At 41.3% G+C, this 21,798-nt stretch overlaps 1 protein-coding gene across 2 annotated transcripts in view; it reads left to right on the top strand.

Annotated features, from left to right (window-relative positions):
* The window catches only part of hipk3b (homeodomain interacting protein kinase 3b), a 37,226-nt gene extending 15,651 nt beyond the window's left edge, over window positions 1-21,575 (top strand). The window contains exons 3-17 of one of the 2 annotated variants that reach the window (XM_034559710.1): window positions 4,685-4,808; window positions 9,798-9,917; window positions 10,026-10,112; window positions 10,586-10,770; window positions 10,849-11,008; window positions 12,353-12,476; window positions 12,576-12,697; window positions 12,974-13,098; window positions 13,431-13,598; window positions 13,695-14,015; window positions 14,111-14,257; window positions 14,355-14,614; window positions 14,974-15,025; window positions 15,929-16,062; window positions 16,806-21,575. In XM_034559710.1, coding sequence (XP_034415601.1) covers window positions 4,685-4,808; window positions 9,798-9,917; window positions 10,026-10,112; window positions 10,586-10,770; window positions 10,849-11,008; window positions 12,353-12,476; window positions 12,576-12,697; window positions 12,974-13,098; window positions 13,431-13,598; window positions 13,695-14,015; window positions 14,111-14,257; window positions 14,355-14,614; window positions 14,974-15,025; window positions 15,929-16,062; window positions 16,806-17,317 — 2,641 coding nt within the window. In that variant the 3' untranslated portion in view covers window positions 17,318-21,575. The remainder of the gene's footprint in view (window positions 1-4,684; window positions 4,809-9,797; window positions 9,918-10,025; window positions 10,113-10,585; window positions 10,771-10,848; window positions 11,009-12,352; window positions 12,477-12,575; window positions 12,698-12,973; window positions 13,099-13,430; window positions 13,599-13,694; window positions 14,016-14,110; window positions 14,258-14,354; window positions 14,615-14,973; window positions 15,026-15,928; window positions 16,063-16,805) is intronic. The other variant, XM_034559717.1, reaches the window with a different exon arrangement.
* The last annotated feature ends 223 nt before the right edge of the window (window positions 21,576-21,798 follow it).

Raw genomic sequence — 21,798 nt, 5'->3', positions numbered from 1 at the left:
ATGCAGCCATCAATCACATTTATTCAGAGTTAGGACAATGTGCAAAGCTGGTGTCCTCTTGACATATGCTACTTAAAGCTGTCTTCTTTGATTTTTGAATTTTTTTAAAATGTAATTTTTGTATGGCTATTTCTGTTGTCCCAAAGCAACTGGTGACACAACTGAACTCAGAAGGTTATGAACTCAAACCTAGTAAATGTTTAACTTAATTTCGATCCATGCCTTGATATAGGATATTGGACTGGAAGAGACAACTCATTATCAATGTTTTAGGAGTTTGTCTCAACCTCTCAGTCAACAATGTAGTGCACACGTGTTCAATGTGTGTTTTGGAATCTCGCCACGCATCATGTTTGTGTCGGTTCTACTAACATTGCCTTGAGCCTCAGCGTCTTTGTGGATGAGAGGCAGACAAACAAAGAGGGAGGAAAAGAAGATATGGATGGAAGAAGGGAAGCAGCTGTTTGAGGTGAAGGAGCCAACAGTTGAACCTGTTGACCAGAGAAAGACTTGTTTTCATTGTTGACCAAATTGTACCATTGCTTTTGTGATTGTTGCTGAATATCATACTTGCAGTGTGGCCGTTTTATACTTGGCACAGTGGTGTGCCAGTGCTGGGCCTGCTGTTACTGCTGTGCACAGCATTGTGCATTAGGGTTTGTTGGTGATGTTTTCTATTAAAGACAAGCCAGCGCCCAATGCAGAGTTTGTTATTCTCAGTCAGGCCTTGTTCTGGAGTGACCACACCAAAAGCAACAGTTACATGTTGCACCATGTTAGCCTAAATCCATTCAGTAAAATCTTTGAAAGCACAAGTTGTTGAAAAAATGTATTTATAAGTTTATTTTAACCATTTTCAAACTAATGAGCATCTCTAAAATTCAATGGTACACAGTGATAGAAAGGGTGACGCTCTAAAAGTGAGCTCTAAACTGAGCTCTAAACTGGGGAGTGTCTGACATTGCTGCTATCAGGCACAAAGAGCGCTTTGAAGATGTCTTTTCCCCCTCTGCTGCCTCTGGATGTGGATGCTGGATGTTTTCATTGACAACACATGAGGCTCTATGGGAACCTTTGAACACAATGATATTGTAGACAACTCTAGTCATTAATTCTCAACCTTCAAACAGTTCAGTAGTATCAATCAACAGACCAACAGAACAGAGTTTTGAGATTTGTGGCTGAGGATTTCTTTTTTTTAAGCGTTCATACAAACTCATAGTTGCAGCACAATAAAGCATTATAAACTAATATACTGCATGTAATAGATGGTACCGTTTCTGGTAAATTTTCGTTTTTTTGCAAAAGCATAACGGGGAACTTAAATGTAGTTGAGAACAAGACTATGCATGCCTAGCTCAGCTGGACCCTGAATGCAGCTGGTTGGGAACATTGTCTGCTAGAAACATAAACGTAAACATAAAACGTTCTGTTGTTTTTGAACGTCTTTGTCATCAGTGTTGCGTCTGAACGTTTCAGCCCTATGCCTGGCAAGTGTGAGAGCGCCGAGTTGCGTAGAGGCCAACAGCGGTATTGCAGACAGATAGAGATTTCAATTATGGCTCGCAACATATTGAAAAAAATAACTAAACTAGTTCATTTTTTTGGAGCTGTGAACTTAGTTCAACATTTTGAATTATGAACTGAACTAGTTCATGTAGAAAGTGAACTTTCCCAACACTGTTTGTCATTACCTAGCATATTGATTACTTGGTAAACTGAAGCCATGTTCATTTTAATACCAAGTTTATTTGTATACAGTAGACTAACTTTTTACAGCAGTGAGGAGGACGTTGATGAGGTCCAGGAAGAAATCATTTAGACCTGAAAGGATTCAGGGAAAAACACACACAAAAAAATTGGGTTGGGGGGTGGTGATCATAGGGAATACACCTTTTTTATTCAACGCTCATGTTTTTGTTGTTCGATGAAAGAATAAAGTTCTACTCTACAAAATGTCAAAAGTCAAAAATGTTTTTTAAATTTTTAAAAGGTGTATTATAAATGTTTGCATGCATGTCTGCTTATGACAAGGTAAATACAGTTAAATTAACCGAACATTTCCAGTTTATTCCTGTTAATTCCCGTATATTCCCGTTTATTCCCGTTAATTCCCGTGGAAAATTTCCAACTTTGAATATTCCCGGAATTTTGCAACCCTGTTGGTTACACAGGAAGGCGGTGAGACTTGAGTCGCGTTGATTAGGACATGCAGCCATGGCAACATGGACTTACCCTCCCCTTAAACCAAAGACAGGGAGACCCGGTGTTTTCAGTTTGGCTCTCTTTATTTCACTCTTTGACTTTTGGGTATTGTGCATTAAGCAGGGAATGCACAATACCCCAAAGTCAGAGAAATACCCAAAAGTAAGAAAAATGAACAAAAGCATGTGAAGAAAATCACACAATGTAACTATCCTCTCTTTGTGCCCAGAAGCACTTTGCATACTCTTTTGGTAGAATCGAATAAACAAATAAATGGAAGAGTTGAATATAAGGTGACTCTTGAATGTTGCTATGCTGGCATTATTATTTTGGTCTATATAAGGTTTTTTATCATGCTGATAAGAACACTGTTTTTCTGAAAAGGCTGTAATACTGAATTGTGTTGGCATGGTAACTATTGTTTGCATAGGACCCAATTAGCAGGCTTTTTTTTTTTTTTTTACTTTAAGAAATGGAGATGGATTGTAACAAATGCTTACTATTGGAAGCCTTAAAGGCTCTCACCATGGCTGACAGTGCTAACACTGTCTACCTGAAGGGGAACCGGAGGTGCTATGCTTCCACGACCGAATGCTTTAACAGCTGTAAGCGACGTATGAGTGCCGTATGAGCGCAGCAGCCATTAGCTAGCCCGTGGGGCACACTCGCATACGCAATAAAAGCATGCGTGCCCGGCCATCTATGCCAATAAAGCCAGGAAAAGCTCCGATAACAACACATTCGGAGGGAGAGTGACTTCATTCTCTGCTCAGGGAGACATTACTCAACCATATCTTTACATAGCAAATGCTAGTAGTTTGCTGCTCTTTAATGCTCTTAATCCTGTATATCGTACCTTTTTAATAGATTATTGAGGCCTTTACCTGGCACTGATGGAGGTTATGCGTTAGCTTTTGAAAGGGCTAGACTGTCAGGTTTTTGGTTTCAGATTAGTCTCTAACTACGAGATCAACCTGATGATGCCTTTTTGTGCTGCTCATGTTGTGCTGATCAACACTACTATATGTCCGTTTATTAGTCTTGTGTCCTGATGAATGCATTGGTGTGTTGATATGTTGCTTCTCATTACTACAGGGAAAACCTTCTCTGTATAAATAGGACATGCCTGTGAGGCTGGAATGGTTGGCATAACTGCCTGGTTGGTTTTCTGCTGCTGTGTTGCCTACTGCACCAGCTGTTGCATGCATTTGTTTGAACCATGTGATAAATAAGTCCTAAAACTTATTTTAGCAGGTCTTAAATTTGCTGTTGCTATCCATATGTCCTACAACATTCAGTCCCAGATGCTCCAAAGTCATCATAGAGTAGATGTCCGCTGGATCTTTTTAGATCCGTGCAGTGTGAACGCTCACGATGGCCTAAGGTGTCTGGTTGGTGGTATGTCCAGCTTTCTAAAATGGCAATCGTCGTCACTTGAGCTAATTGTGTTGAAATCTCATCCTTGTCGTTCTTTACATTATTTCAATCCTCTAGATTCTTTCATGTTGGTACATTTTTGAGGGTATATATTGTGTATATGCTGAACGGAAGTGAAGTTCACATTGGCACCATAATTTTAGGCCAAGCTATTTTGAGTAATATCATATATTTAGGCAATAAGGGAATCATTACTATTTAAATAATAATCCAAGGCATATTATGATCTCAATATATCTGCATTGATAAAATTAAGATTATAATCAAACGTGTTTAATTATGACCAGCCCGGCTGTTGTATGCATACTGGAAGGACATTTTTTATCATGTCTCAACATGCATCCCTTGTCATTTTAGCCAATTCACAGTATTGTTTGCTCTCATTATCTGATAGGTGTCTTAAAGGTATATAGCCATTGTGTCTTATTGATTGTAATGAACTTGGAGGCCACTCTAGCACCGCAAGACTCGGGCTTCATCATGCTGTCAGTGCACTGTCACAGTTTAAAAGATTTGTGGTGTGTCTTAAACGCAGAGTTCTTGACAGTTGTCAACATGCTTTCCTTTTATTCATGCTGACAGGCCTGTGTCACCACTAGCCATCCATGTAACATGACATTACAGAGCTGTTAAGGAGTTACTTGAAGTAAGACTGAGCCAGCACGTTGGCGAAGAGATGGTGACTGTTTCTCAGTTCCGATCAGCCTAGAGCAGATACACCAGCCTGTCAAAGCGTTGATCCCGGCCTGACTGACCTGCTAACCCACTGACTCAGCCTGCTGACACTTGACTAGGCCTCTCTCAAGCACAACACTGAGTCACTTGGCACTGATTTACAAATGTATAGCTTCTATAGAACCATTTGCAATACTTATGGAAATAAAGATATAAACAATACATCAAAGTTAATGATCAGATTTATTTTTTGTAAAAATGCCGCGAAACCATTTTTATTTCATCATCTTCATATGAAAAATTATCATATGACTGTTTTCACATGTTATCGTGTGACTAACAGTTGTCTGTTTTTTCTGTTCCACAGGGCTCCAGAGATTATTTTGGGATTGCCGTTTTGTGAAGCCATAGACATGTGGTCCCTAGGCTGTGTGATAGCTGAACTCTTTCTGGGCTGGCCCCTGTACCCTGGGGCCCTGGAGTACGACCAGGTAAACAACCGTCTTCCCACCACCACTCACTCTTGACTCTTGGTTGATCCTTTTTTGGGAAGTTTCCAACTTTCAGTCCCTCCTGTGGGCTTCCTGCTGTCTTCTTTTTTTCTGTTCTATATGCAACTTATCCCAGCATCATTCACTTCTAGTCAAAATGTCTATGACTCAGTCCCTCCCCTCCGTACCATCTCACCATTGACACTGGTTTCTTTTAACGCAGTGGGCCTTCCTTCCATTTATAGGTTTTGTCTTTTCTAAAGCCTTTTCTCCCATAGGTGACACGCCCCATCGTTACACTATCCATGTTGTGGTCTAAGTAGCATTACACCCTCTGTTTCCACCTCAACCAGTTATTTTCCTGGTCTCTTTTATTCTTTCTCTTCAACTCCTCTTTCCATTAACCCTACACTTCAGTCATGGCAACCAACAGAGGAGTGGGTTTGTTTTTGAGTTGCATTCAATTCAGCTGCCTATTACAGACTTGCCTTTGGGTTCCTGACTCAGACATGGCTCCTACTGTTGAAGTTTGCGGGATATGTGATCCATTGCCATTTTAATCCTAATGTGTTTTTAAGGGTGCTGAAGGGATTTTCTGGGAGATGACGCTTTTGCGGTTTAGGGAAAGAAATTCATTGATTGGTTGAATGAAGAAAGAGACTGAGGGCTCAAGTGACTTACAGTAACAAATTAGTGCTTCCTTGGTGACGTTCATACCCTGAGGATTGTATCAGCTGTTGTCTTTGACAGTAAGTAGAAAGGCATATTATTGAGATTGATGGTATGCCTATTAGGAGCTGTTGGATGTCTTCCTATTCCAGTGCCCTGACAGTGTCTTCCCAGGACTAGACTGATCTGGGCTTATGCTGAGCTGCTTCCCTCTGCCCTGGAGTCATATCTTTTCAAAGCCTTCCAACAGAGACTCAGTAAAAATCCTGCTGTGTCCCATTGCAGCACCCTCGGTACAGCAATCGGCCCCACAGCACATTGCTCATTTTCACTCTCCCCAGGACTGAGACAGGGGAGATAACAACATCTCCGAAAGAGATTTGACTTGAGTGCAGCACCAGCCGTATAAATATGATGAATCTGTTTTTGCAGAGCATGTCGCATTTAGAGTTATCTGGTGGGAGCCTTTTCAATTTAGTAAGGGACTGCTTTGAGCTGATGGGCTTGATACAGGTGGATGGCATCAAGTTGGCATAGATAAGGAGTGTGAGAGACAATGAAATAAAAAGCTACATAACAGGTGAGAAGGAACTTGTGGAATGAAGTAAAACACCTATCGTGTTTAAATGGGTGACTGAATTTGAAGGAATCCAATTACAGTGTAAACAACACTAGAGGAGAATTTTGGTAGAGGGCGTGGTCTATATAGAAAGATATAATAGTTTGTCTCATTAGATCTCAGCTTGTTGGATCTTGCACCTCTTATATTATTGTCCATTGTTGTTTGCTGATTTAAAAAAATACATGCAGTGAATTTTTAGCTGTGCATGTTCCCTGGGATGACTGATTCACCACCATGGCCCGTTTTAGCAAAAAGGTTTTGTATTGAAGTCCAAAGCACAACACCCTAAGATGATATCTGTTTTTGCCCCTATGCCTATTAAGGAATATAATGAATTCCTGTTTGGTGACTGAGCTATACTTTCACAACGACCCCACATAGGAAATACTGTCTCTCTTTCCCATGCGGCCCACTGGCATGCAAGGTTCTCAATGTGGTCATGGAGTAGGGAAAGCAGCCCGTGTGCAGGGTGCTGAGCATGCAGTGTTTCCTACACGTAAGCTTTACTTGGGTGGGCCCCCAGGTATGTATTCCTCTCTAAACAAAAACAGAAACATCTACATCAAATTACCTACCAAATGGGCAATAATCCGAATAGCACGGATAACAGACAATTAAAGTTCCTTCAAATAAATCATCATTAGTTATCATGGTTTTAATTCAGAGAAATGGTATAGCATTAAGAATACAAACTAATACTTGTCCCCATTCTCTTTCTCTCACAATCACCCACAGCTCAATCACTGACAGAAAAACGTGATGTCAAAAAAGCCGTTCAAATGATGGGTTTTTCGTGCCCCCAAATCTGATGTCAAAGTAGACGTTCGAATGACACGCTCCAAAACGAGATTGACAGAGATTTTCAGTGTGTGAAGGCTGTGCGCCGAGTTAAAAATAGATAAACCTTTGGAATCTGCTGTGGATACCAAATATGTGATAAATCACTGCTGGCATATATATTTTCTTTCTTCTGTAAATATTAGTCTACAATAAATGCAGTCAGGGCCATAAGTATTTGGACTTTGTCTTCCACCCACAGTCACCACCAGGGGTGGATTGGCCATAGGCAAGGGGTCTTGTTCCATGTCACACAGCAGATTGTATTTATAACTCTGGCTCCTCCTACTCCCTTCCTCTCTTTTAGCTCTCCCCTTTCCTTACCTCATCCCTCAGTTATTTCAGTATTAGAGTATGAGGACGCTCACCTCATTGAGGTGACAAACATCACGTCTCATAATTGGTTATGATTATCTCGGATGCGCTAGTCCATTCCCCATGCCTTTCTTTGTGTCTCTTGCTTTCTCAGGCACTGTAAAAGTGATGCAGCTATGGGGGCAAAAGTTATTTGTGCTTACTTTTGTTTTCTTCTTTTGGGCTCGACCTAGCTGACAACCTGGGGAATTTGTAAAAAAAAGAGGATGTAGGCAGGGTCAGTGGAAGCAAAAATAATTTGGGTTCTTGGGGTTGGAAAGCGTCAATGCCCCCAGAAGGAATTGTTTTGTTTGTAAGCTGGTCCAAGCTACTATATCCCAATGTTAAAAATGTGGGAGATATTCACTGTACTCTGGGTATTTAGGATGGTGTGGGTACAAAACGCTAAGCTGAGATATACTTGTATTTATTACAGTGAGGGATATCATTGAAATGGGTCTTTTATGGTATTCGTTGTTAACTGGACTGCCATAAAATATATGCTGCCTGTGCTTCCTGTCTGCTCTGCAGCAGGTCCAATCTCGCTAGATAGTAGTTTTGTGGAGCTGTGGCTTTGCACCAGTGATCTCACTGGTTTGTGAGATCTCTGCAGAGACGCACCTTTCAGGAAAAATAAGGGTTTTCCCGTCACAAGAATTTTCCCACCCAGTTAGTTATTTTTCAGAACTACAGCAATATTATTAATGTAATCCACATAATAGGCATATGTGTATTGTATACATGTATATAATGTACAACATACTAATAATACAGCAACTACAGCTGTATTAAACAAGAGGAATTTAGTCGGTGTACTTTCAGGCTGAAATTTGCTGGAAAAAACTTTCAATAATCCATGACTATGTTATGAATAGTGAATGCAAAAATGGACAGTGACAGAATTTCCATCCATCCATCCATTATCACCCACTTATCCGGGGTCGGGTCGCGGTGGCAGCAGGTTCAGCAGGCCGACCCAGGCTTCCCTCTCACCCGCAGCACTTTCCAGCTCATTCTGGGGGATCCCGAGGCGTTCCAAGGCCAGCCGGGAGATATAATCCCTCCAGCGTGTCCTCGGTCTTCCCCGGGGCCTCCTACCAGTTGGACGTGCCCGGAAAACCTCTAATGGGAGGCGTCCAGGAGGCATCCTAACTAGATGCCCGAACCACCTCAGCTGACTCCTTTCGAAACGAAGGAGCAGCGACTCGACTCCAAGCTCCCCCCTGATGTCCGAGCTCCTTACCCTATCTCTAAGGCTGAGCCCGGCCACCCTACGGAGGAAGCTCATTTCGGCCGCTTGTATCCGAGATCTCGTTCTTTCGGTCACGACCCAGAGTTCGTGACCATAGGTGAGGGTTGGAACATAGACCGACCAGTAAATGGAGAGCTTTGCCTTCCGGCTCAGCTCCCTCTTCACCAAGACGGACCGGTACAGCGCCTGTTTTAAAGCTGCAGCCGCACTGATCCGCCTGTCGATCTCCCGCTCCACCTTACCCTCACTCGTGAACAAGACCCCGAGATACTTGAACTCCTTTGCTTGGGGTAGGCAGTTTGCCCCCACCTGGAGGGAGCAATCCGCCGGTTTCCGGCAGAGCACCATGACAGAATTTGTTTTTATGATACTTGGATGTCAGTGTGCCTTGAGATAACCGAGCGGATCTCCACCATCCCATTTAAATGTCTTGGCAGATGATATTACACTCCTCATGCAAGCTGTCAGAATCCCAATGAATGCGTTGCTTGATAGGTCCCACCCACACAAACAGAGACACATTGCAGTGTTCTAGCATCTAGCAAACATTAGGTTCAACACTTCATAGTTAAGCAAAGGGGTGAGTATGTATGTCTTCCTTAACTCTAGGTTTGTGTATTTCAAATAGAAAGGGAGAGATGGAGCTTATTATTTTAATCTATTATCTGCTTTTTTTGGATGTGTCCAGTGTCTCCAAATGTGTGGCTCTTTGCTTCTGAGTAGCGCTGAATCTCTAATGGTTGTTGTCCTTTACACTTGGGTGTGATTGACGTCAACCAGGCTTTTCACTGGTCTTCTCTCATCAACCTTTGCGCCCCTTAGCATCTGACTGATGAGCCTTATTGCCCAGGAAAGCATTTGGCATTGAGACTGTAAGAAAATTTTTTATCAAAGTTTACATGAAAAGATCCTGACACCTTTCGGCGATCATAAACACAAGCTACACTCAGTTCAGGGGTCTTATTTGGATCTAGCCATTTGTCAGGAATGTGTCATCTTCAAGGTCTCTGCAGCTGTCAGCAACATGTGCACGTCCACAATGAGGGACTTGATGTAGTGTGATGTCACTCTGAATTACCTAACATCGGTGTAATTATCAGTACATAAAAGAGGGTATTAGTATAAAGTGCTCCGATGCTGTGTTGTTTTCAGAGAGAGTGTGCAAATGCTCCTTTTTTAAACCAATGAAAATGTCAATTTTCTTCTTCTGGTCATAATCTTTTTTCTTCCTTGCTTCCCTCCTTATGTCCAACAGATTCGCTACATTTCTCAGACACAAGGTTTGCCAGGGGTACCATTATTGAATTTGGGGACAAAGACCACACGGTTCTTTTGCAAAGAGTCCGACTCACCGTATGCAACATGGAGACTAAAGGTGAGGAGTATTAGCACACCTGCAAAATATGGCTTGATTGGCTTCACTATAAACCTATTGTTAAAATCATATGTTAGCATACCCACTAAACATTTTCTTTTTCTGTAGTCAACAGATGAGCATGAGAAGGAGACTGGAATGAAATCAAAGGAAGCCAGGAAGTACATCTTCAGCTGTATGGATGACATGGCGCACGTATGTTCAGCTGCTCGGACCACAATGTACCTAACAGGACTTAAGAAGAAGTTCAACATCAAATGTTTAGACGATTTAGGCTACAGGGTCTTTACCAGAGGAAGTACACCCACAGCTGGATAAACAGAGTACACCCATGTTATTGCTTAACTTCCCTTAAGTTAAATGTTAAAAAACAATTTAAAGTGAAGGTTCACGTTTCCCTTATTATACTGTTGAAACCATGGGTTGAAATTCCCCAGGCAACCATCAATGCTCGTCAGAGATTCTTGAGAATTCATGTTCATGAGTAAATTGCTTTTCATTCATTGTTCGTCATTCTTAGGACATTGGTATCATATCAAAACATTTCTTAATTCATCATACACAGAGCTTAGTGTAATGTAATATTCCCCTTTTCTTCTAATGTATAATTCTGTGGATGAACAGTTATTTTGATCTGTAGTTTCAGCAGTAGATGGTTTGTCCTCCAGGTGAACTTGGTGATGAATCTGGAAGGTAGTGACTTTTTGGCAGAGAAGGCAGACCGTCAGGAGTTTGTGGGCCTGCTGAAAAAGATGTTGTTGGTTGATGCAGAGGAGAGGATTACCCCTGCCGAAGCTCTCAGCCACCCCTTTGTGACAATGCAACACTTGCTTGACTTTCCCCATAGTAACCAGTGAGTAGCCTTTGTCTCAGATTTTCCAACATGTTGTCATTTTGACCTTCTATAACTTGAACTGTCCTCTGTCTGCAGTGTGAAGTCGTGTTTCCACATTATGGATGTTTGCTGGACTCGTCCAATTGCTTATGAGGCGGCCAACCGAAATAAAGGGCCTTTCATCAGAACTGTAACCACAACAGCTGCTTCCTCTGTCAACCACCCATTCAGCAAGATTGCCAGTGTCCACACTCAAGTAAGTTGTTAGAGATGTGCTTGCATCAGGATTTGTCATTTCTGTGAATGTGTGCTTGGGGATGTTATTACACTTAGCCACATTCATCTTTAAATCAGGGAATTATAACATTTCAAAACTAGAAGGTCTCTCTGAGAGCGCAGACCTCTGCCAAAGCCGACCCTCTCATCTTTATCTACACACTTTTCTTGTTTCCTAAATTAAAGAAAATATGACAATATTTGAATGATTGAATAATCACAGATGGTGTGGTTCATTGACATGCAATGTGTTGTTCTGTTCATCTGTTCTTGTGAAGACTGATCACGTAGACAATTTTCTCGACTTTATGGCATTCGTGTATGCCGACTCGCCCATCCTATGCGTCCTGGCACTGCTGTCATGGTAACAAAATCACGTCATGTTTCTGAGGTCATGGCAACGGTGCAAATCAGCGTTGTTGCTGAGGAAAAAAACAAGCTGACCCTTTTTTGGTATTGGATCTTTATAATGCCAAACATCTTAAAGTCTATTCAAAGGCCACTATTCTGAGTATGGAATGTGAAAAGGTGTGTATGTATTTATGTATGTATGTATGTATGTATATATATATATATATATATATATATATACACACACATACACACACACATAAACTGGTAAATCTTTGTTCTTCAGAAAAATTTAACAAGAACATGTGGTGGCTTTTTTTTGTATTATCCTCTGAAAGGCTGCTTTGTTTGTGCTATCATTTATATGGGGAATGCAGAAGCTGCAGCAGAACAATATAGGCCTAGTTCTCGTTATTCAATAAATGTAATTATAGCCAGCCACGAGAGCAGTAATGAAGCAGAGGCATATGCTTTGTTTCTTTGTTTAGCCCTCAGGACTGTCTCAAAGAGAAAGTTCAACATTGTCTGACGGCCTTTTAGTTATCCAACTTTAAAAGAAATCTAACCTCGGTTAGCCTGTATTGGTTCAGTTTGAGCATGTTCATATCAAAAGGTTTCCAATCATGGGCAATTTCAACAGATTACAAGCAGCATTTTATAAGAAGAAACTATTAAATAATCTGCCTTTGCCTAATGGGTTTCTTAAAGCAGCTTATTTGTAAGAAAGTGGGCCTTAGATACTTTTTTGACTCTGTACCCTGAACTTCCTCTGGAGAAGATACGCCATATCTTAGAGGTTACGATGGTAATTTACCACAAAGTCTAATCTTTCAGAACGAGAGGTCCCTGGGCTCTGTCCAGCTAAAATACAGACAACTCTTGACAGAGATGTTGCCATCTACTGGCTTTTTTGTGCTATTGTTGATCATTGTTGTTCAGAAAAGTCCAGTCATATCCCTCCTTAATTTTTTAGGGATTAGTCCCATCAGCCCAATCAGTGATGCACCCTGGGATACCATTGCAGACAGGAAGTGGTCAGTTTGGATGCAGCGATTCATTTCAGCAGGCACTCATTCTATGTCCCCCAACCATTCAAGGTAGGAGGTGTAAATCCGTATTTCACTTGTTTATTATTCGTAGTGGAGATTAATCTGAATATCTTAAAGTCAACTATGTCTTGTCCACTGTCCCTGCAGGAATCCCCACCAACACAGCTAAACCAGCAGGCTACTCTGTTCGAATGGAGGGCTCTCTGCCTCTGGTCACTCAAGTACCTCCCATCCAGCCCATACAAATCCGACCTGGAGTCATCACACAGGTAAGGAGTGATTAATAATAAAGCTCAAAGAACATAGGATGAGATGGAGAGACAGCTTGGCCTCATTAGTAAGTGTAGATCAGGTAAATATGTTGATAGATCATTTATTTAATATTAAAGTAAATCGAATGACAAAAAAAACTCAAATACAAAGACTCATTTACTTGGCTGAATGTTAATGAAGTTGAAAGTGTGTCTTTGATGGCAAGCTAGTGAAAGCATAGCTGAGTGAAAAATTACTCGATGTGACTGCTTTGCTCCTCTGAACTCCAACAGGCTTGGTCCAACCGGGCACAGCAGATCTTGGTGCCCACTTGGCAGCAGGTGACATCAGTGCCTCCTCCACCAACCACTTTGGCATCTGACACTGTGGCCAGCTCACAAAGATTGGGTGACTGGGGGTAAGCAATGTGTCTGTTTCTGGAGGTTACAGCACAAAATCGTTTTGATGCATTGTCCCTGTCCATTCTTTATGTTCTATTTAGTTCAAATATGTAATATTATCTAAAGCAATATTTCTGGTGCTTTAAATAGCTAGTTCTTTATTACCTTTAGTTGCAATGTACACCCTTGGGAAGGGCTGTACTGCTCTGATACAGCACGCTTGCTCCCCTGAATAATAATGATCGATGAGTCATACGTGTCCCTTGGGACTAGTGACGGAGACTATTTTGTTAGTAATGGTGCTAAAGACTTTTGGCTCAAATGACAATGTTCTGTTTCCTTACTGCAGGAAAGTGCGTCCCCATGGTAACCATTACAGCTCCATGATTGCACATTCTCAGCCATTCTTAACCAACCAAATGACCATGTCCACCCACCAGCCAATCAACATAGGCATTGCACATGTGGTGTGGCCACAGCCAGCTGCCAACAAGAGAGCCAAGCCTTGTGTGAACAGGTATGGCATGCAAGTTTGTCTGTTTTCTACTAGAATGCAAAGACACAAACTAAAAGAGGTTCTTCGATGCTGACAGTGACTTGTTTTCCTCAATAGGGGCAGCAACTTCTCCCAAAACACAAACGTCCAAAATATAGCATGCCAGTCCCCAAAGATGGCCGATACAGCAAATAATGTGCAGCAGGTAGAAGCCAGATTCCCAGAAGAAGGGCATACTGCTGGAGTGGAGCAAGGAACAGAGCATGTAGAGGAGGATGATGACAACTGCTTCAAAGTGGAGCCAGACTCTGAGGAGCTTTCAGTTTCGCAGGAGCAGCGGCAGGCAATGGTGATCTCTGACATAGCGAGCCCGACTGTGAGTGTCATCAGTATCAGTAGCGACGAAGAGGAGAGCGCACAAAGGCACTCAATGGGGGAGTGAGTGCTGACCATCAGGTTCCTTCTGACAATAGTTCTAATTTCTTTCTAAAAAAATGTTGTGTCTTATTTAATTTGATTCTCTCTGCACACAGGTGTAAGGGTAGTGCAGATTGTGAGGCGTGTCAGAGCACTGTCAGTATGGAGAGAGTCTGCTCCCTCAGCAGTCCAGACAGCACGCTCAGCACCAGCTCTTCAGCCTCAGCCCAGTCCAGCACCTCGCCCTGCAAACACCCCAACAGGTATTGTCAATGCAACCGATTCAGACATGGCTCCTACAAATGTTTATCTTGGTTCTATTAGCCGTAACTTTCTTCTTCATCGATTGCCCTCTTGCAGTATGTCCGATGACGAACAGGAGGGTGGTTGTGACACAGTGGACAGCTCGCCTGCCTCAGACGCTTCTGGCCATATCAACAGACCCTTCACACAGCAACGGTTCGTCGCCGACAGCAACCAGAACTGCGAGCCCCGCATTGCATGCGTTGCCCCGGAGACCGAGCCCAGCAAGCCAACAGTTCGTACTGTTGTGGTGCCTCCAATGAGAGTGCAGAACAACAACATCTACCCTGCTGTCAGTGAAACATATGGCAACACAGGTAAACCTGGACATATGATGCATTGTTAACACAAAGCCATTCAGTATGTTACGTATTTAGGTCCGACCTTGAGTTTACCTAAAAGATTATATTTGGTGTCAAGAGCACAATCTGAAATGTGTGCTTTGTTGTTCCCAAGAGCTGCTGAAAGTGACCAGTGTATTGAACCCGGGTTATCGCTAAACCAAAATGATCATATGAATAAAGCAGATGACGGGACATAATCTATTCTGCACACTCGGTTGCTTTGTATCTGCAGTACACACTGATGGTGTTACCCACTCAGAAGACTAGCAAGTGCATGAGTAGGTCATGCTAGCTCAAAGATCCAGTCACCACTGCTGCTGTCTGCTCCACAGGTCACATGGTCTGGGATTACGCTGTCTTTGTAGACCACAGAGGTTCTCACAGGTGATTATGGGTGACCTGCCCTGAAGTATCTGCTCTGAACTCTGGAGTGCATATTTGTTTGCTGTCATTACTCCTTACTCTGGCTCCAGACTGACTGAGTGCCCCTGTACATGTGTTGATGTGCACTTTTTAAAGCTGCATAAGACATGTGTAATTGCCCCACAATGTTTTAATGTCTTGAATAAAATGTAAAAAAGATGGATGTCAAGTAGAGAACATGAACACATCTGGTTGTCATAAACAAATGAATGCTTGATAAATGATTCTTTCTGGAGTTACGCATGCTGTATGAAAGCTTTATTAACAGCTGTGGGACATCGCTGTCTTTCTCAGCAACTGAGTACATTTAAAAGCTACCTCTTTAAAAGTATTTTAAAGTGGAGGGTTCAACTGTAAATCCTCAGAACAAATCACGCAGAGTCATATTGCCTTTCATGTCAAAAGATGCACCCCCTCCATCCCACAACCTATTGCAACTAAAGTCCTACATAAAAGGGCACAGTTTGCTATTCTAGTGCTACCAGGTGTATTTATAGCTGGTGGTCTGACCCCACTGTAAGCTCTATGAACAAGCTTAGTTAGCAACTCCTCCCAGATCCCCCCAAACATAGCTATTTATAATCACCTAGCTCATATTAAGAAGACATATGTCACTATGTTTAAAGGTTTGGACCTGATCAAACACAGCTGAAATCACTGATGAGCCTCCTTTTACAGACCTTGCCCTTTCTGCAGTTGTAGTTGGATCCAATCCCTGGTTGCATTTTTTTTTTTTTTTTTGCCTGCCTCTATTTACATTGTGATATTGATAGTGGGTCACCATGCCTGCGTTAATACGTGATCTCCATCTCTTTGTGCTTCTCCATCCGTCGCTCTTTACGTGACCTCCTACCTCACTCTTAGAGTCTTCATGCCAGTCCAAAGGGCGAGGCATTCCTGGTCGACATCATCACCAGTCCACTCCCCTCCTCAACAGGCCGCAGAAGATCACCCCTGCATTCCAGCCCCGGCAACAGCAGCCTCTAGGCTTTGGGCAGGTGAGCGCATGCAGTCACATGCGTGTATCACACAAACGCATCTACACATGAGTAATCAACATACACAACTTTTTAAGAGAAACATTGGAGACTGTTGGCCCCATTGATCAAGCAGAATATAGAGTATAAGCATTTTTATGGCCTCAGAGAGTTTATGCTTATGAAAGATTGTACAATATATTTAATTGTATATCATGTCATTGTATCCTAGCATCTGCCTTTAGTGTGTTATGTGAAGAAGCTAGCAAACTCTACCAGAAAGTGCAAGTTCTAAAGTGTGTGTGACCACACTCACATTTTAAGCGATAAAAAGCACATTTGAATTGCAACTATTTCCTTGTTATAGCAGAGCAGCAGCCAAGAGCACACATCATACTGCAAATGGAACTTAATTCATCTGCCACAGCAGCTTTTGTCGCTAACAAATCATCCAGCTTGGCTCAAAATGACTCACTGTTGGTTGGTGAACATTTCGTGTTGAAGTTTGAAGGCCTCTTACTGTGATACTGCTAATTTAATGTATTGTTGGTAAGACAAAGGGAATGAATATGCTATTGTAATGGTATACACATAAATTAAGATGAGATGAATGTCAGGATTGTTGTTGGCTTAATAATGTAAAACTGTGGAAACAGCAGCATCTAGTGGCTTATTAAGACAAACTGTCGATGAAGACGGTGAATCTTATTAGCCAGGTTCTCTCTCTCTCTCTCTCTCTCTCTCTCTCTCTCTCTCTCTCTCAGGTGCAGCATTTCGGATCCTGCCATCAGGAATGGAACGGCAACTATGCCCACCGGAGACCGCAGGCCTATATTCCTCCTACCATGCATGGGCACACATTCACCCTGTCCCACAGCAGCCCAAATCACTCTACGGTCCCCCACCCCCACCTTGGGGGCCACCCGCACACCCAGCCCACCTTACTGTCCTACCCCCCTCCTGGTCCTCTGGTCACAGCTGCACCCGTGGCCCACCTCCTGGCTTCCCCTGTAGCCTCCCGCCCCGTCCTCCAGCCCACCTACAGCATCTCCCACCCAGCAGGCATCGTGCATCAGGTCACAGTGGGCATCAACCCCCGGCTGCTGCCCTCCCCCACCTTGCACCCCCAGGGCCAATTCAAGCCCCTCTTTCCCCCGCACTCCTACATTGCCTCGCCCGCCTACGCCAGTTTCCCTCTCAGCCCCACCAAAATAAACCAGTACCCTTACATCTGAGCATGATGGCCCAGGTACCCTTTATACCACCTGAGGGCTAATTGAGCAGGGTGAAATCGATCTTAGACCACAAACAACATGGTTCTCGTTTCCAAAACCATGGCACAACCACAGAGAAAGCAAGCTATTTTTTGAATCATGTAGACTTGTGTCATTGAACTTCAAGCTTTAAAAAAAAAAAGAAAAGAAAAAAAGAGTTCCAATGGTGGAGTTGATTTGGGCAAACATTAAGAAGGAAATAATGTATGAATGATTGAATGAAAGAATGAATGAGTAGCTAAACTCACACTTAATGTGTATTTTGCACATTTGATATATATCTTTGCATTGGATCTTCTACAAATACTCCTCAAACAGGTAAAATAATTGGGGTGGTGTTGAATAGTTAGACTTTGCACCCCTGATCCCAGCTATTTTTCTATATTGCCTTCTTACGTGTGCAAGACACATCCATATTTGTAAAGCCATCCCAGTCTCTATCTCTAGATTGACAGATTCACAAGTTGTCCACAGTGTATGTTGTACTGCGTTGAAAGTATTTGTACCTTTTCGGTGTCTTTTGGTGTTAGCAATGTCAAGTCAATTAACCGATTTATATAGGGTTGTTCCTCACGCTGCATGTGGTCTTGCATGAGCAAAAATGTAAACGGAAAGATGCATAGACGTTGCTCTTATTGTTTGTGTCACGAGACTCGCTGCATTGTATAACTGTCCCCAGCCATAGTGCCTTACATATTTGAGGTTGTTAATGTTACTACTTATATATGACTATATACATGAATATTAATGTACTGGACTGCAGCACTTGAAATTCCAATCAGTCGATGCATCCTATGTCTGAGTATATATATGCACTCGTGTATATGTCAATGCATAGCCTGCATGGATGTGATAAGCGGTGCTTATCTTTTGGAGTCGGTGTATATTTCAGTGTGTAGTGAGTTACTTTTCTGTTCTTTCAAGAAGAACAGCATGCTTTGCTGTTGCGAATGCTTACTGTTTCATTAAAAAGTTTTGTTTTTTTCATTCTTCCTTTTCCCGAATGAACTAGTGTACAAAGTGCAAGTACTGAGTATTGCTTAATATTTGATGATCACTCTCTATTTAGTGAAACTATTATTACAAACAGTATTTGTACTGTTTGATGAAACTGCAATACAATCTAAATAGTCGTTGATTTTGTTTTAGTTTTTGTCTTTGTATTTTCATTTTGAGTGTTTTCACTTTGTTTCTTAGATGTGGTGGGCGTGGCTTTGTAAAGAAAGAAATGCAAATTAATTCACGGTATGAAATTTTCTAAGCCTGAGCAAACCATGCAGTATTCGATATACTCACATATATGGACATATATTATAGAGCTAGACTATTTAGTACAGATGCTTGATAAGGTGTGAGTTAATTGTGTGCAATTCTCTCATTTATGCATGTGTGACGAAGTTAACTTTTCCCTTTCACATTATACCATTTGTTAAAGGCTTAAGGCTTATCGGTGTCGACTGCTTATTTTATACATTCCGTCAGGGAGGAGATATATATATATATATATATATATATATATATATATTATATATAATCTGTTCATTTAACTAGTTAAGTGTGTGTGTTCTTTGTCTTTTATTTTCAAATGAAGTTGCTTGTGCAGCACCAAAGACTGTAATTCATTTCCTGAGCAAGGTAGCTATTCTGTTTGCATAGACCTCAGTTATACTGTAGTTGTAGAATGGGGTTAAATTAAAACAAACAAAAAAATAGTATTTAAAAAAAAAAAAAAAAAAAAAAAAAAAGACTGCAGAGGTTTTGTCTAGCTTATTGGGCAATTAATAAGTCGTATCATTTCTTTCTTGAATGTATCATAGATAAGCTGCTACATGATTGCCACTTCGATAGCTGTGAAATTAGGGTGATTTCTCTGAGTTTAAACCTAGTGTTGCTATTTTTGTATAGGTCCCTAATGATCTGAAATAGAAGTGGTTTTGATTTTTGTGTTTTGCGTTCATATTTGGAGTGTCATTATAACTACTGTATTGCTGATGATGAACATTAGTTGCATTCGTTGTTTCTCGGGGTGTGTGTTTTTGCATCAGTATTTTATCCTTATTAACCTTTTGGGCTCATCACTGCATATAAATGATGTACCGTTGTAACTTAATTTTTGTATGTTTTCATATTGATGTTTTGTATGCATCTGAAGCTGTAGCTTGCAGGATTGATTTAACTTTTTCATTGTACGTATACACGGTATACTACCAGTACTCTCTTCTATGTTACAAGAGCACTGTGAGATGCCAGGAAAAAAACGAAAAAAACATTATGTTCATTGAATAACTTCTGTAATGTTTCCACCAATTACACACAAACATGATCGCCACTAAGCACTCACACAGGTGGGTGGGATTAGGTTTGGGGCGATTAGACTGTCTGTCCAAAAACAAATTAGCCCAATGTTTCTGTTCCAAAATAATGTTTTACAACTTGTTTTACTGTTAAATTGATTTGAACAAATCTTTATTGTAACCTTTGTAAACTGTTCAATGGTATATCTGGCTAGACTATCAGTTTCATAGTTTGTTATTCTAATCTGCCTTGTGTTCAGATCGCTCTCCCCTTTATGAGTGTCTCATATCAAAATAATGTTTTGTCCACGCAAAACTGGTCATTGTTATGTGTTCCTTAACGAAATTGAGACAGTGTGAGCAGCGCTGTGTATGTGCCTTGAGCTTCAGAAAGTGAGAATTCAAGATGGTGATTCCTCACCTCGTATTGGACGAGGAAGGCAAATAATCCACTAACAGTCCGTTACCATATAGAGAAGGCAGTCTTTTAACGGCCAGATGACCAGGAATACAGTTATTTCTTTTTAAAACACAAACAGGACTTCTTTACAACAACATTCCAGGGACTCGTACTCCTCTGATCAGCTTGTAGACAAAACAGAGAGCATGTACGTACATGGTGGTGGTGCTCCTCTCGTTTCAGATAGCCGCCACCAAAGCCCCTGTGATAACACACACACACAAACACACACTTTGATAGATATGACACTCAACAATCTTTGGATAGTCACTCTGACTAAACAGTAGATGCAATACGTTCCATTGTGCGGTCATTGCACCACCAAGTGTTCTTAGATAATCTCCATGCTTTACATTACCTTGCATGTACACCTAAGTTGCTTCACTTTGCTTGCCTAGAAGCTGTCTGCTCAGAGCAGTGTTTCCATCGTGCTAGTTCAGGCAGGCTGGAGGAAACCAGAGCACAGTAGACAACACTGGCCTTAACAATCGGATGAGCCGTGCTTTATATCCAGTCTTTCTCTGCCCAGTCAGTCATGAGTTCAATACTCCACATGTAAACACTTGCATTGATATGGTTGTATGTATTTTGATAGCTTTGTTCTCACCTGTATGCTTTACTGATCATACTCGAGTGTCATTTTGGGATAGAAAGCTCATGACAACAAGGCATGAACTTGTCAGATAAGTGCTTGAAATAGTTCCCCAATAATAAGCATGTGAAATGTAATCTGTTTTGATTCCTCCAAAGGTATTCACCAGCAATGCGCCTGCATAAACTCTCCCATACTTGTTAGGAAAAGAATGGAGATAAATCTTAAAACTGTTTTGATTTTCCACACGATTGACACCTTGGGCTTAAGTTCTTTTATCTTTTGAGGATTCATGTAACGTTTAACAGATAAAAGTTGTTTGTAAAATTACTATAATTAAAGTTATGACTTTCGGAAAAAACAATCCTCTGCTGCGGTATTATCTTTTAGAGATGTTAATTCAGGGTCTGTTTTGGTCTAAATGTACTACTGTGCTTCTCTATGATTTGATTTGATGAGGTTTGATTTCTCAAGCTCTTATTTTTCTGGTAATCTGTCAATTTCAAAGTTAATTCCCACTGCAAGTTATGGAATCATCTGTTTAGATTGCGCATCAAAAATAAATCTGTACTGTTACTGTTTTAATAACTGTATACTTTTGTGGCTTTGTTTTTTCGTTTTTGTTTCATTTAGCTTTTTGATTTTGTGCTACACTAGTTTGCCATGTAGCAATTGCACTGTGCAATATTTACAGTATGAGGACTGGGAAAACTAACTATGGATGTGATGTCTCTTTACAGTTTGCGATAGTGTTTCCTCTCTAGTTCTCAGTGATTTAGGTGTGACCAAGCCTTCTCTACTTTGTCACATTAAGCGGGTTTTCCAGGTGACTCTTTTGGTGACTGTCAAAATAAGACTTTATGGTGTATTATTGTTGAGATTCACTTTGAATTAAAAAAAAGTCTATCGATGCAGCTCTTTTTGACTTGGTCTGTTTTTCCTCCCCATACTATTATTAATTCAGGTGCATTTCTTGTATTGAACACATCAAACAAATCTAACTGATCATATTGCAAGTCGTCCACCACATTCTCAATTAAAGCTGGTTAGTACCTCTGGCACATGGTACTCTGGTGGTTTTTAAACTCATACATGACAGGGCCTGCAACTGATGCATACATTTATTTATTTAGTATA

The sequence above is a fragment of the Cyclopterus lumpus genome, chromosome 3 (assembly GCF_009769545.1).
Source record: "Cyclopterus lumpus isolate fCycLum1 chromosome 3, fCycLum1.pri, whole genome shotgun sequence".
Classification (NCBI taxonomy): domain Eukaryota; kingdom Metazoa; phylum Chordata; class Actinopteri; order Perciformes; family Cyclopteridae; genus Cyclopterus; species Cyclopterus lumpus.
The sequence above is the reverse complement of the archived record's forward strand: the minus strand, read 5'-3'. Positions and strand labels throughout refer to the sequence as shown.